This window comes from Elephantulus edwardii, unplaced genomic scaffold, assembly GCF_000299155.1.
Source record: "Elephantulus edwardii isolate Elephantulus edwardi_28Jun2011 unplaced genomic scaffold, EleEdw1.0 scaffold00003, whole genome shotgun sequence".
Taxonomy (NCBI): Eukaryota; Metazoa; Chordata; class Mammalia; order Macroscelidea; family Macroscelididae; genus Elephantulus; species Elephantulus edwardii.
Genome location: NW_006399753.1, coordinates 16,857,435 through 16,872,826, shown reverse-complemented (window position 1 = coordinate 16,872,826; position 15,392 = coordinate 16,857,435). Strand labels below are relative to the sequence as shown.

At 41.5% G+C, this 15,392-nt stretch overlaps 1 protein-coding gene across 1 annotated transcript; it reads left to right on the top strand.

Annotated features, from left to right (window-relative positions):
- Positions 1-6: 6 nt before the first annotated feature.
- On the top strand, positions 7-14,644 carry RNF139 (ring finger protein 139). The gene is made up of 2 exons (XM_006879306.1): positions 7-207; positions 12,571-14,644. Exons 1-2 carry the CDS (start codon positions 27-29, stop codon positions 14,388-14,390), a joined length of 2,001 nt encoding a protein of 666 aa, XP_006879368.1. The 5' UTR covers positions 7-26; the 3' UTR covers positions 14,391-14,644.
- The last annotated feature ends 748 nt before the right edge of the window (positions 14,645-15,392 follow it).

Below are 15,392 nucleotides of genomic sequence, written 5' to 3'. Positions count from 1 at the left end.
GCCCAGCCCCGGCGCGGCGGCGGGTCATGGCGGCGGTGGGGTCCCCGCAGCAGCAGGTGCGGATGGCCCATCAGCAGGCCTGGGCGGCGCTCGAGGTGGCGCTCCGGGTGCCCTGCCTCTATATCATCGACGCCATCTTCAACTCCTACTACGACTCCAGCCAGAGCCCCTTCTGCCTCGGGTTCCAGATCTTCCTCCGGCTCCTCGGTGAGATGAGCCCGCGGGGCAGCGGCCCGGGCCGGGGTCCGGGTTTCGGGGTGTATGTGAGCCCCCGGGGCGGCGTCGCTCGGGGGGGGGGAGGTGCGCGTCCTGGCGGAGTGGACGGTCCTGCCCGCGGGTCAGCCCCCGCCGGGTGGACTGTCCGGCCGATGAGACGGGGAGGGAGGATAGATGTGCCGATCCTTGCCTGCTCTGTTCTCTTGGGCAATTCGTGGCTGGCTTTGCAGCGTCCCTAGCGACAGCCTCGGAAAAAAACCCCAAAAACAACCCAAAGCCACCAAGTCAGCCCCGTTCTCGCCATGTGTGACCTTGGACTTGTCGTGCCGGGGCCTCAGTTTCTCCCTCTCTGCATCACGGAGCCCTTGTGACCGTGCGGCGGCTGCAGTGAGTGACAGCTCGAGCGGGGTTTCAGATGTCAGACCTGGAGACCAGTACCAGAATTTGACAGGAAGGGATACTTAATACTTAACATCGAGGCCAAAAATTTCCCGAGAATAAACGAGAAAGGACTTGGGGAAGGGGGTGGGGGGGAGTGAACAGCTATGGATGGAAATGTGGCTAGAAGGAAATGAAAGACTTGCTCCAAAGAGACCTGCAAACGCGTGCTGCTGGTTTTCCGTAGGAAAGGAGTTTAAGAAGCATCTTCCCACTTCGCTCCCCATCCTCATCCACTCTTCTGGCTCCGCATTTGTGCATAAGAGAGTTTGTTAAAGAATTGAAACTTGGCACGTTTTGCTGATGAGGTAATTCTTGTGATCAGGACTTGGCACTTTTTTCAAGAGTTGCTCAGGGCGGGCTCGTGGTGAGGTCCTTCCCAAGTGTTTTCAGAATGATGAGCCATCTGTTGCTTCTCTATTCCTACAGAATCGGTGGTGGTAAATGCTGAATTTTGTTCTTAGCGGTAGTTAAGAGTGTATTTCTGGGGCACTTTTAACTCACCGTGTCCTCTCACTGGTATTATCTAACCTAACCTTTAAGGTGAGTGGTTGGTATTCTCATTTTAGAAATGAGGAAATTGAGGGTCACAGAGGTTAAGTGTTTTGCTCTTGGTTCACAGCCAGTAAGAGGTTGCCAGAAGCTGTGCTTTAAAATCTTTTTACATTGAGTCTGGTTCCCTTTCCTCTTCCATACAGTTGCAACCCAGAGGCAGAACGATCTAGTAACACTCAAACCTTAACAACGATCTAGTAACACTCAAACCTTAACATTAAAACAGTTATTTAAATGGCACGAGGCTTCTCAAGAACCCACCAGCTACTTCGTCCCAACCAGCTTGCCTGCAGAAGTGTGCTTCCAGCACTGTTTGTGGCAAAAATGGGTCTGCCTTTGACAGAATTCCAGGGTTTGTTCTGGAAGTAAGATAGCCACAGCCTTACATGTTCTTACAGCATGTTAAGGACATGCGCTCTGAGAAAGCCTTTGGGAACAAGTACTGTAATGCAGTGCTTGCTCTCAGAGTTGCGCTTCATGCTAGCATGTCTTAAGAAGAGAGAATTCTCCTTAATTATGTCATACACTGTTTTAAAAAAAACAAAAACATTAGAATTAGCTAGCTGGTTGTTAGGGTCCCGTCCCCCCCTCCCCACTTGCCACTTTAAAGAATGTGACCTCGGGCAAGTCATCTTATTTCTCTGTACTTGGGTTTTTCCTCACCTTTACCTTTTTAAAGATGACAGTGATGGTATCTGTCTCCTAGGGGTTTAAGACAGTAAAGGCATTGGAGTGTAAATTCTTAGAATAGTACTTAGAGCTGTAAGGGCTATTGTTAGCTGTAGCAAGCTTGATAGCTTTTTTTTTTTTTAAGCTTGATAGCTTTTAAAAAGGTTTTTAAGGGGAGCTCTGGTGACCTAGTGACAAGAAGCTGCATTGCAATCCAAGAAAACGCATGGTTCGAATCCACCAGATGCTCTGCCGGGAAAGGAGGGACAATCTCCTCCTGTACCAGTCAGATCTGATCTGACGGTACACACACTAATAATTTTAAAAAAAGGGAAAAAAAGGTTTTTACACATCAGTTAAGACACAGATATTTTGGTCTTTTAAAGACATCAGAAAAATGGAAAGGAAATAGACAACCTCTTGATCCCATGGTATTCTCAAGGTCCGACTTTATGAGAAACACAAAATATTTTCTAAACTGTTTCTAAACTGTTGTTGTTAAGGACCCTTTTCTACTAAGTTAGCTGGCTCCAGACAGACCCCCATGTACAACAGAATCAGACAGAGCCCCCACGTATGATAGACAGACCCTGTGTACAGAATGAAACACTGCCTGCTTCCATGCTGTCTTTACACTCATTGCTGTGTTTGGGCTCATTATTACAGCCAGTCTGTCAGTTCATCTCATTGAGAGTTTTTCTTTTTCGCTGAAAAAGAGGAAGCTTGATGCTTTACTAAGTATGATGTCCTTCTCCAGGGACTGGCCTCTTGTAACAGTATGTCCCTCTTAAGTGAGATGGCATGAGTTGGCGAAGTCTTGTCATCCTCACTTCTAACGCTGTCCTTCTTCCCAAACGTGTGTGTTCATCTGGCCGTCCATGGTATATCAGATACTCTTTGTTGAGACTGCAGAGTGTAAGTGTGGACTCTTCTTCAGTCTTCCTTAGTCATTGTCCTCATGTGCATTGCTTCACATGCATCTGAGGTAACTGAATAATACCACAGGTTGGGTGCCACAGGCCTCAAACTGACAACTTTTTAATATATCACTTTAAAAGAGGTCTTTTACAAAGCAGATTTGCTGAACGCTAATATGTTACTTGTCTTCTTGACTGCTGATTCCCTGGTACTGATTATGGATCCACATAAAATTAAATCCCTGTAAGTTCACATCTGTATTTATCATAATACTGTTTATTGATCCAGTTGTGAGATCTTTGTTTTCTTTGTCTTGAGGTGTAATCCATTCTGAACACTTCAGTTTTTTATCTTCATCAGTAAGTACTTCAGTATTCTTCACTTTTGAATGAGTCAGGTATTGCAGGTTATCAGGTAGTTAATAAATTGTCCTACTGTCTTGATGCCATATTCTTCTTAATATAGGTCAGCTTCCCAGAATATTCTCAATACAGATTGAAGGATGGTCAAGGGATACAGTCATGTCACATAACAAGCCAGCCACAAACTGGGAGAAAGGGATGAATTGCATTAAATACAGCAAAGACTTGCTTTTCAGATATTCAAAAATCATTTATCGAATAAGCGATAAAGACAAGCAAATGGGCAAAATATAAACTGACAATTCCCAGAGAAAGAAACCTGAAAGTTTAATAGAAATAAGATTTCATTTGGGTTAAAAGCAAAGAAAAAAAAATTACAAATATTACACACACACACACACACAGAGACATATATTTCTTTGTACACACATGCATATTTACATAAAAATAGTTTGTCAGGATGCACAAGAAATAGAAAAATGATTCTACTTCTTTGTTGTCAGTAAGATAGGGAGGGCAGAGACTAGAACATTTGATAAATTCATTATCAGGTCTCCTTTGGGGTTAAGCATCTTCATTTTTTTTATTCTAACAGGTAACGGAAATGTTTTCCACTGCTTGCTTTGGATTGTTTTAAAAGTATAAAGAGTTAAAAACATTACATTGCTTTATGTATTTTAGGTTTTGTTTTTCAAGAAAAAGTTTAATTGAATTTACACATAAAAGGTAATACTTTACTGTGTAATAGACTTGATAGGTCTCTTTTCCTGGTTGGTTTATATTCAAATGGAAAAGACACTGAACTTTTCATGAGTTGGATTCTGTGTAGTTTGCAGGCTCCTACAATGACTTGATACGGCCGCTTTCACTGTCTTGAGAGCCTTAGGCAGGCTCTATCACCCACTGCTGACAGGGTTGCCTGAGCTGTGATTGTAGCTAATCCATTCTCCAGTGTTCCTAGGTGATTTTTCTTTCTAAAGCAGCATTTATATATAGCCTTGATTATTTATGTAGGTCACTCTTAAATCCCAAGGAGACACTCTCTCCCTGTGGTTAATTTCCTTAGGCCTACAGGATAAACACTTAAGAGTTTCATATCTGAAGTTGTGCAAATGCAACGGAACTTTGATATTGTTATTATCATGTACAGTCAAACCAAAATTGACTCATAGGGCTGCCCCTCAGCAGATTTTAGAGGCTGTACATCACATGGGAGGAGATTGTCCATTTCTCACCCAAAGCATTTGATGGATTCGAACTACATGTCTTTGGGTTGGTAATGCAACTCCTTACCACTAGGCCATCAGTGCTCCCTACAGACAAGGCTAGATGTGTCTCAAATTAAAAGCCAAACTCACTGCTGTGGAGTTGATTGCAGCTCACAGTGACCCTCCCATCTGGTGTCCAGGGCTGTAAGTTACGGAAGGAGAAAGACTACCCATCTTAATCCCCTGGAAAACTGGTGCATTTGAACCATGACTTCATTTAGCAACCCAGCACATAACATTCCTAGCAAGTAAAAACCTGATAGTAATTCTGATTAAATTTAAGTTACACTCAAGAAGAATAAATGAGCAAACATGCCAAGAACAGTATAAAATTGTTGCAGACAATTAAAAGTTGAACGTCTTGACATTTTCTCTTAACACTCTATATTTTTTTCACTGTATCATTTGACTAGTGTAGTGTATCTTTCCCTCCTTTTTTGGATATGCTACACTTGCATAATGTGGAATTATCAAAAAAGCATTATTAAATATCACATGTAGGTAAAATCTTGCTGAAGATTATTAAAAAAACAGCTGGAACAGTACAATGACAGGGAACTAACTGCTAGAAATTCAAGTTCGATTCAGAAGAGGTTATGGCATAAGGGGTTTCATTGCTGATCTCAGGTGGATTTTAGCTGAAAAAGAATGCCAGAATGAAATTCACTTGTGTTTTATTGATTTTGCAAAGGTATTTGACTGTGTGAATCATACCAAATTATGACTAATGTTGAGAAGAAGGGGAATCCCAAAATGCTTAATTGTGATTACACAAAACCTATATGTAGACCAGGAAGCTTGTCTGAACAGAACAAGGTTTAAAATCAGGAAAGGTGTGTTTCAGGGCAGTATTATTTTCTCCATACCTACACATTCAGTTTGCTGGGCAGATCATTCAAAAAGCTGGACTTTTATGATGAATTTGGCATCAGGATCAGAGATTGACTTACCAACAGCCTGCGTTAATGCAGATGATACAGCCTTGTTTGCCGAAAATGAAGATCAATATGGATTATATCTCACTATCAAGAAATAAATATTCTCACCATTGAACCAATAGGCAACATCATGATAGATTGAGAAAAGACTTCATTTTACTTGAGTCCACTATTAACACCCATGGGTAGCAGTAATTAAAAAGAAAAATCAGAAGGTGGGTTGCATTGGGGAAATCTGCTATCAGAGATTTCTCCAAAGTACGAAAGAGCAAGGATATCAGTTTAAAGATATGTCTGACCCAAGCTGTGGTCCTTTCAGTTGATTTCTTAAACATCAGAAAGTTGGACAGTGAATAAGGATGACAAAATTGATGACTTTGAATTTTGGTGTTGGAGAATACTATTGAATATCTCATGGATTGCCAAATTAAACACACATCTGTCTTGAAGAAAGTGCACTTAGCGGCTAGGATGGTGAAAGTTCTTCTCAATTACATTGGGTGAATTTTCACAAGGAACCAGTCCTTGGAGAGAGATCATGCTGGGAAAGGTCAGCGAAAGAAAGGAAGACTCTCAGCACACTGGGTTGACACAGTAACTACCACAGTGGGCTTGACTATGACAGAAATTGTAGGCTTGGTGCAAGAGAGGACAAGGTTTGGATCTGTTGTTCGTAGGATTGCTGTGGGTCACAGTCAGTTTGACAGCACCTAATACGTCCACCATTTGGATAAAGCAAAGGGACACTTTCTTCAGAAGTATTTCTAAAACTCAAATCATTCTGTCGCTTATGGGTAAAGATAAATGTCAACTAAAAAAACTATTTGAATAAGAAGGACTGGTAGTGCTTTGCTTCTAGTGGTTTCAGTCCACCAGCTGCTTAGCAGGGGAAAGATGACAGTCTCCTCTGGTGGAATTTACAGCCCTGAAAACTTGCTGGAGGGTCAACTGTTGAGCCCATCCTGACTAGACAGCTGAGTTAGTGGGTTATAAATTACAGCTGCTAATTGATTTTGTCACTGCGGTAATGGGCGTATGTGTGTCGGAGACAATAAGATTGGCAAGGGATAGAGCAAGAGTTTAAGGCTGTGGCACATAACAACAATTAGTACAGAGTTGGCTTCAATTCCTGGTGGCTCTTTGTGTTTACAGAAAAACTGCTCTATCAGATTAGGTGGTTTTTAATTCCTGCTTTGTTGCTGTTGTTATGTGCCCTCCAGTTGCCTGCAACTCATAGCGACTCTATATACAGCAGCCCTAAATCCTGCCCTATCCTGTGCAATCTCACTGTCTCTAAGCACCTAACCCAGTTACCCCAGACACTGAATCAATCCACCTCATAGAGGGTCTTCCTTTTCTGTGCTGTCCCTCCATCCTCCAAGCGTGACATCCCCCTCCAAGGACTGATCCCTCCTTGCAACATATCCAAAGTATGTCACATGGAGCTTCAGAATCCTTGCCTCCAAGGAGCAGCCTGGTTTCACCCTCTCCAGGGCTAATCTGTTTGTTTTCTTAGCAGTCCATGGTATTCAGTACTCTTCTCCAACATCACAGCTCAAAGGCATTACTTCTCCATTGTCCAGCTTCCTGATGCATAGCAAGTGATTGCAAAGACCATGGCCTGTATCAAGTGCACCTTAGTCTCCAGACTGACATCATTGCTCTTTTAGCACTTTAGAGTGAGAGTTCTCTAACCGCAGACTTCCTGGTTGCTGGTACCAAGCAAACTAAAACTGTGAACAATCTCTTCACCATCCATGGTGATGCTTTCAATCAGCCCATAGTGAGAATCTTTGTTTACATTTTATTTGTTGTTGATACACTAATTCAGTTTCTGCTTGTAGACTGTAAGGGCATTGATTGCATTCTTTAAATACTGCAACCATATTCACTTCATTTTTCTTAGTTATTGCTCCCTTATTATAGTAAAAGGAGTTTCTACTATTCTTGAAATGTTTTGTTTTGGTTTTTTTCTTGAAATGTTTTAAGTTAAACCCACTAACATACATACACACACACTCTATATATAGAGCAAAGTAGATTTTGGGTTTTTTTGCTAGTTAAGCTAAGCTATTGCTTGATGTAAAGAAGACTTCAGGGATATGTTTGGCTTAATGTTTAAAGATTCATCTCATGGCAGTAATTTCAGAGGTTCATCTATGAGACTATTCAGATAGTACAAGATCCACAATAGTACATGAGAACTTGAAATTCTGCATTTCTCCTCTTTTGGTCAGGATTCTTCTGTGGAATCTTGCTATGTTCAGTACTAGCATGCCAGGCATGACCATCTCTTCTCAAGGCACAAGGCACAGTTTGTTCATGAAGCAGTTAGCCCCACCTGCCATCTCCTCCTCCTATGCCTGTCCTCCTTTCTCTCATTTCAGGTGAGTCGACACCAATTACTGTGCCTTAGTTGCAAGCTCTTAAGACACCAGGCACTGCACCGCAAGTTGGAGTTAGAACAGGAATGTTAAACATGCTGTGAGGACAACTGTGATGTCCCTTGAACGTGTGACCTTAAACTGCTAAACCCAGAACCAAGGAACTCAATTCCATGAGGAGTTGTATGTCAGCAGCCACAGCAGCAACTGGTTGTGTTTTGTTGTATTTATTTGGATTTTTTCATTGTGTTGTTGATATAAAGATACCTGTCATGCATTACAGTAAGTTGTATAGTTCTTCCCTTAATCAGTGCAATTGTTAACTGTTAACCACCCTGCCTGTCACGGGTAACCACTAAAACTTCGATCTGTATCCATTTGACTTTTCTTGTCTTTCCATGTAAGTGAGGTCATACGGTATTTCTCCTTTTGTGACTGACATTTTGCACAGTATGTCTTCAGGCTTTCATCACACAGTAGCACGTGTCAGGACTCATTTCTCCTGATGGCCGACCTGCATTCATTTGTGTCTGTGGACCATGTTTATCCATTCATCTGTTGATGAGCTAAGTTCAGCCTCTTTTCATCTTGACTGTTGCGAATAGTGCTGCGGTGGGCATTAGTGTACAAGTTTCTTCTTAATTCTGTGTTCCTGAGTTTTTTGGGTTGATGCCTAGCAATAGAATACCTGAGTTATATGATAGTTCAAGTATTTAAAAAAATTTTTTTTTTGTAACCACCACCACACTTTTGCATAGTAGCTGTGCTGTTTCCATCCCTACAGAGGACCACAGTTCCGCTTTCTTTACAACCTCAGCAACTTTTGTTATTTTCTGGGATGCAGATGTGTTTTACTCTCAGGAGAGCTGGTGGCATACTCCACAGGGAGTTATGCTGACCAAAGGCAGTTTGTCAGTTTGAAGCCAATGGCTGCTCCCACGGAGAAAGGTGGATAACCTCCTCCTGTGTGATGGGCAGCCTCCCAGAAACCAGCGAGAGGTGGCGGGGAGTCAGCGTGGGACGGCAGGTGCTCCTGAGCAGTTTTCCATGGCCTTTGAATGTTGCCTTTGGTAAACGGTCTGCTCATTTATCTGGTTTTTGATTGTGGTGTTTCTCTTTCTGTTCAGTTGTTAGCATCTTTATAATTTTTTGTTAACAGATTCTAGTGGAGAAACAGCTTCTCTCCACTGGTTGTGCTTTTCACTTTCTTTGGTAAAGGTTTTTGATGAAAATGTTTTTCACTTTTATAAAGTTCAATTTGTATTTTTTTTCCAGTTGGTGCTTTTGTTATATTAGATAATCCATTGGTAAAAGCTAGGTGTGATAACATTGTTGGTGGTGCTAAGAATTTTATGATTTTAATAGGCACATTTAAGTCTTTAATCCTTTTAAAATTTACTTTTATGTTTGGTATAAGATAGGAATCCTTAAGAAATCAAATTTCCCCAGCACCATTTCTTGAAGAGGCTCTTCTTTCTCTGCCAGATAAATTTTGTACTTTTGTCAGAAGTCAGTTTGTTTCTGGACTCTCATCTACCCCTACTGGTTTTGTGCCACAATTGTGTTAGTAATTGAGCAGTTCCCTCTCTGTATAAAGAGCTCTGATAAGCAGAGTTACACATCTCACACAAAGGCGGCGGTTTGCATCTTCCAGCTGCTCCTTGCAAGAAAGATGGCCTTTCTCCGCCCGTGTAATACGCAGCCTTTGAGAACCTGCTGGAGGGACAGCCATGAGTTAGTTCTGACTTGATGGCAATGAATTTCAGCTTTTCTTCCCCCCCATATAAAGTTGAAGGTTCATTTTTCTGTTTCTGTAAAGAAGACTGTTGGAATGCATTTGGACTATGTTGAATCCAAAGCCCTTTACTTCCTACATCAGTTTTATGACTAGATATTTTATTCCATTGTAAATGGAATTGTTTCCCTAATTTCCATTTCTTACTTCTCCTGGCCTAGTGGAAACTCAACTAATTTTCATAGGTGACCTTTTTACCTTGCAACTTTGCGAAATTTTTCTATTGGCTCTACAGGTTTTCTTGAGGACTCTGTAATTTTCCATGTATAGAATTATTATTTACAAATAAAGATTGTTTTACTTCTTTTCCAGTCAGGATCCCTCTTCTTTGTTTTTCTTATTTTAACTGAGCTGGTTGTGACTTCTAATACAATATTAAGTTGATATTAAGTTGATGTGATGAGAACGAGTTGTTGTTTTGTTCTGTCAAGTATGACTCACATAGTGACCTCATGAACAACAGATCTGAATTCTGTCCTGTCCTCACCCTCTTCCTCATCATCTTTGACATACTTGAGCCTATTGTTGTGGTCACTGTGTCAGAAAATCTCTTGAGGGTGAAAGTATGTGTTGTGCCCAAAGTATGTGAAATGACCCTTCTGTATCACTGCCTCTAGGAGCACTCTGGCTGTACCTTCTCCAAGACATAGCTGTTTGTTCTTTTAGCAGTCGATGGGATATTGAGTACTCTTCGCCAGCACCGTAACTTTCCTTTTTCAAGGGTAATAACTTCTGTCTTTCTGCATTAAGGATAACGTTGGCTCTTTACAGCTGCTAGATCTGAACCATGTACTTTTGAGTTGGCAGCACAATCCCTTAGCATGAAGCCACCTAAGCTCTATTGGCCATCATTGTATAGGACCCTTTTAATATGATGTTTGATTCTGTTCACTAGTATTTTGTTGTGTTTTGAATCGGTTGATAATGGGTGGCCTATAAATAGTTTTCTTTACCTAGATTGTGCATTATGGTTGGTTTTGGTTTTGAGTTTTTGCTTCACAGGATGAATTTATAAACATTCCTTCCTTTATCTTTTGGAAGAGTTTAGACAGTATTGGTGTCACTTCTCTGTTTGGTAGAATTCCCTCTGAAGCCATCTGTTTCAGGACTCTTCCCACTTGTTGGGAAGTTTGGGTCACTGATTGGATGTCTTCACTTACTGTGTTTCTATTGAGATTGTTGGGGAATTCCAGCAATTTGTCCATTTCCTCTAGGTTATCCAGCTTGCTGCCATACTTTGCTTATACTACCCTGTCACAGTTTCCTTATTTCTCTTGAGTCAGTTAATGTTTCCTCTTTAATTTTGATGATTTTTATCTTTGTCAGTCTAGCTAAAGGCTTGTTCATTTTACTGATCTTTTCAAAGAACCAACTAATGGTTTTATTGATGCTGTTGTTTTTCTGGTTTTTATTTCAGCCTAGATCTTTGCTATTTCCTTCTGATAGTTGTTTTGGGTTTTTTTTCCCCTCCCCTTCTTCCTTGCTGTGTACCATCGAATCAGATCCAGCCGACACGTGGGAGGAGATGGTCCTCTTCCAGCAGAACATCTGGTGGATTCAAACCTGGCGCCTTTGGGATTGCATTGCAACTTCTTGCCACTAGAGCTCCCTTTCTTCTGATAGTTTTAGGCTGTTTGCCTCTGTCTGTCTAATCCTTGCCTGTTAATTTGAGATTTCTTTTTTAAGCCAGCTTTAAACGGCATAATATGGAGATAAAGGTATTTTGATTATGTTCTGGCATTGGGTTACTTTAAATGTTGTCTCAGGATAGAATATTCTTTCTGCCCCCCCCCCCTTTTCCTAATTAGAGAAAATGCTGTTATATGACATACTAGTCTGGTTTCCTTAAATTACCTTCCATGAAAAGAAGTTTCTAATCCTGCTTGAGAATCCATTTTTAATTGTGTTTTGTTCCTGGCTCACAGCTCTGGAAGGTTATTAGTAACCTACCTGCTTGCAGGGTCAGTGGCTTTTTAGTTCAGCCACATGCATCTTTCATGCATTTGTGGGGTTTTTCCCTCAAATGACCTTCCATCTTAACACGGAATAAATCCCAAGTCTGTTACCATTTAGAGGAACTGGCGTAGGCTGTAAGGAGACGTGCTGCTCACCCAAAGGCGGCTGCTGGGAGACCCCAGTGACCCGCTGGAGAAAGAGGGGCAGTTTCCGCCACAGCCTCCCAAGAACCAACTCCAGGGAACGCTGATGGCCCAGTGGTAAGAAGCTGTGCTGCAATCCTGAAGGCATGTGTTCGAATCCACCAGTTGCTCCATAGGAGGAGGATGGGCAGTCTCTCCGTGTACTTTACTGCCTCTGAAAACCCGCTGGAGGTCAGCTATGATGGTATGAACTTGATGGCATGAACAAGAAGACCCTTCACTGGAAGGCAGGTTACTGAGTCTGTTCTGACTGCAGTGGTGAGCCAGCTGCGTTAAGATTTACATGCTTGGAAACCCCATGGAGGTTGCTCTGAGTAAGAATCGACCATGAGAACTGCTCCTTCAGACAGGCACTAAGTCGGGAAATGCTCCCATGGTAACAGATGGAGATGTTCTGACTACGTGCCGTCAGTGTGGTTGGTTAATGAGATCCCAGAGTTTGTCTCCCTTTCTGAACTTAGAAGATTTAGTTTATCTGCTTTGCCTCCAGGTTTTCTGGATTTCAGTACACCTTGCGTTTTCCCCCTCTTCTTTGTTCCAGGCAGGAAGAGACAAAAGTTTTCAAAATATTCAGCATATTTAAAATATATTACTTCAAATTAACCTTGAAGATTTTTTTTTCTTTTTTAGTAATTTGGTCTCTGGGCATCGAGAATGGTAGTTGGATTTACTTTGGAAATTAGAAAATAAGGGGGGAAGTATAAAATAATTCTTGGTCTGTCCTGCTAACACTAGCTTCACTGAGTTATTAACTTGTAAGTATAAATTGTGTTGCCAATTAAAGTTTTTTTATTTTCATTGTTGCACGGGAAAACCATTCTTGGACTGCTTTACTCAAAAATGACACTCTCTTCTTTTCTCTTCACAGGTATATTTGTATCCAGTATTGTTCTTATCTTGTCGCAGCGATCACTTTTCAAGTTTTACATGTACAGCTCAGCTTTTCTCCTCGCTGCAACCTCAGTGTTGGTGAATTACTATGCTGCTTTGCACATTGACTTCTATGGTGCCTACAACACGTCAGCTTTTGGAATTGAGCTGCTTCCTCGAAAAGGCCCTTCGCTGTGGATGGCTCTGATTGTTCTCCAGTTAACGTTTGGAATTGGCTATGTGTCACTGCTCCAGATCCGCTCCGTCTATTCACAGTTAATTATTTTGGATCTCTTGGTTCCTATCATAGGCTTAATCACAGAGCTACCAGTGCACATCAGAGAGATGTTAGTTGTCATTTCTTCTTTGATTCTTACATTAAATACAGTGCTCGTATTGGCAGTGAAACTGAAGTGGTTTTATTATTCCGCACGGTATGTCTATCTTCTGGTGAGGCACATGTATCGGATCTATGGCTTGCAGTTACTGATGGAGGATACGTGGAAGAGGATTCGTTTCCCAGACATCCTGCGAGTCTTCTGGCTGACAAGAATGACGGCCCAGGCCACAGTGCTCATATACATTCTAAGGGTGGCAAATGAAACGGAGTCCATCTTTATTTCGTGGGATGATTTCTGGGACCTCATTTGCAACCTTATAATTAGCGGATGTGATTCGACACTGACTGTTCTGGGCATGAGTGCTGTCATTTCCTCGGTTGCCCATTATTTGGGCCTTGGAATATTGGCCTTTATTGGATCGACTGAAGAAGATGACAGGCGGCTTGGCTTTGTAGCACCTGTTCTTTTTTTCATCTTGGCTCTTCAGACTGGTCTCAGTGGGCTCAGGCCTGAAGAGAGACTTATTCGCTTAAGTAGAAACATGTGCCTTTTATTAACTGCTGTCCTGCATTTCATCCACGGAATGACAGACCCCGTGCTGATGTCCCTCAGTGCCTCTCATGTGTCGTCCTTCCGCAGACACTTTCCTGTGCTCTTTGTCTCAGCTTGCCTCTTCGTTCTTCCTGTTTTACTCAGTTACGTTCTTTGGCATCACTATGCACTGAATACTTGGTTGTTTGCAGTGACAGCCTTTTGTGTGGAACTCTGCTTAAAAGTGATTGTTTCTCTCACTGTTTATATGTTATTCATGATTGATGGCTACTACAATGTCCTCTGGGAAAAGCTCGATGATTATGTCTACTACGTTCGTTCCACAGGCAATATTATTGAGTTTATATTTGGAGTGGTAATGTTTGGAAATGGGGCTTACACTATGATGTTTGAGTCAGGAAGTAAAATTCGAGCATGTATGATGTGCCTACATGCATATTTTAACATCTACTTACAAGCGAAAAATGGCTGGAAGACATTTATGAATCGTAGGACTGCTGTTAAGAAAATTAATTCACTTCCTGAAATAAAAGGGAGCCGCTTACAAGAAATAGATGATGTGTGTGCAATCTGCTATCATGAGTTTACAACATCTGCTCGCATTACACCATGTAACCATTATTTCCATGCACTTTGCCTTCGGAAATGGCTGTACATTCAAGACACTTGTCCAATGTGCCATCAAAATGTATACATCGAAGATGATGTCAAGGACAGTTCAAGTACAGCTAACAACAATGGATTTATTGCACCCAATGAAAACCCAGAAGAACCTGTAGCAGAAGCTGGTGCTGAATCCGACAGGGAAATGAATGAAGAGGACAGTACAGATTATGACGATGATGATGTTCCGAGAGACAGAAATGGAGTCATTCAGCACAGGGGCCCAGCAGCCGAAGAACTGGTTAATGATGATACTGATTAAAATGGCATTTACTAATCATTGAAGTATTTGTTTAAAATTCAGTTCATCCAAAATGGAATAATAGGCTTCACTTCAGTGTGTAACCAGCACAAAAACAGTATCAATGTTGAATCTGTGAATGGTTATCTGTTTACTGTGATGTGCTACTGTAAATATACCTCTTTAATTACTTCTGGTCTCTTTGGTGACCTATTTAAATTTGTGTACATTATTGTACATAGAATAAAATGTTTTCACATGTTTTTATGACAAAATTGAACAAATAGCTTTTTAATAGATGTAATGATAATACAGTGCGTCAACTGTGCCAAAGAATTCCTCAATGAAAGTATATAACGTATTTCACTTTGAACCTTCGTTTTTCTTTAAAATATGGGGGGCGGAGCGTGAAAACGCAAGTCAGAGTGAACACTTGAAGCCAAGGAAATAAGATAATTTGGGTGCGATGATAAAGGGTATATATAGTATTTTATAACGTAAGTGAAAAATTAGTTCACTGACTTTGCAGTTTTTTAAAATTGGAGGATGGGAGTGTAGTTGTGTTGAGTCTGAAGATTCAGAATGGAGGGTTGAGAAATAGGCTTATATCAACTAAACTTTGGCATGATACAGAATGTTTAATCTTGATGTGAAAACATTATGTTGTTGTTATGTGCCATCGAGTTTCTTGCTACTCATAGCGACCCTATGTACAACAGCCCTAAACTCTGCTCTGTCCTGTGCCAATCGCACTGTCTCTGACACTCCCATCCCTATTATCCCAGTCACTGAATCAATCCACCTCATAGAGGGCCTTCCTCTCCTGCGCTGTCCCTCCACCCTCCCAAGCATGATGTTTTTCTCCAAGGACCAGTCTCTCCTCACAACATGTCCAAAGTATGTTAGACAGAGCCTCAGAATCCTTGCCTCCAAGGAGCCACCCGGTTCAACCCTTTCCAGGGTGAATCTGTTTGTTTTCCTAGTAGTCCATGGTATTCTCAATACTCTTCTCCAGCACCACAG

Excerpts from the sequence above, each read along its gene's own strand:
- RNF139 (XM_006879306.1), top strand. The coding sequence starts at position 27 with ATGGCGGCGGTGGGGTCCCCGCAGCAGCAGGTGCGGATGGCCCATCAG. Across the intron at positions 208-12,570 it reads GATCTTCCTCCGGCTCCTCG|GTATATTTGTATCCAGTATT; the intron begins GTGAGATGAGCC and ends TTCTCTTCACAG.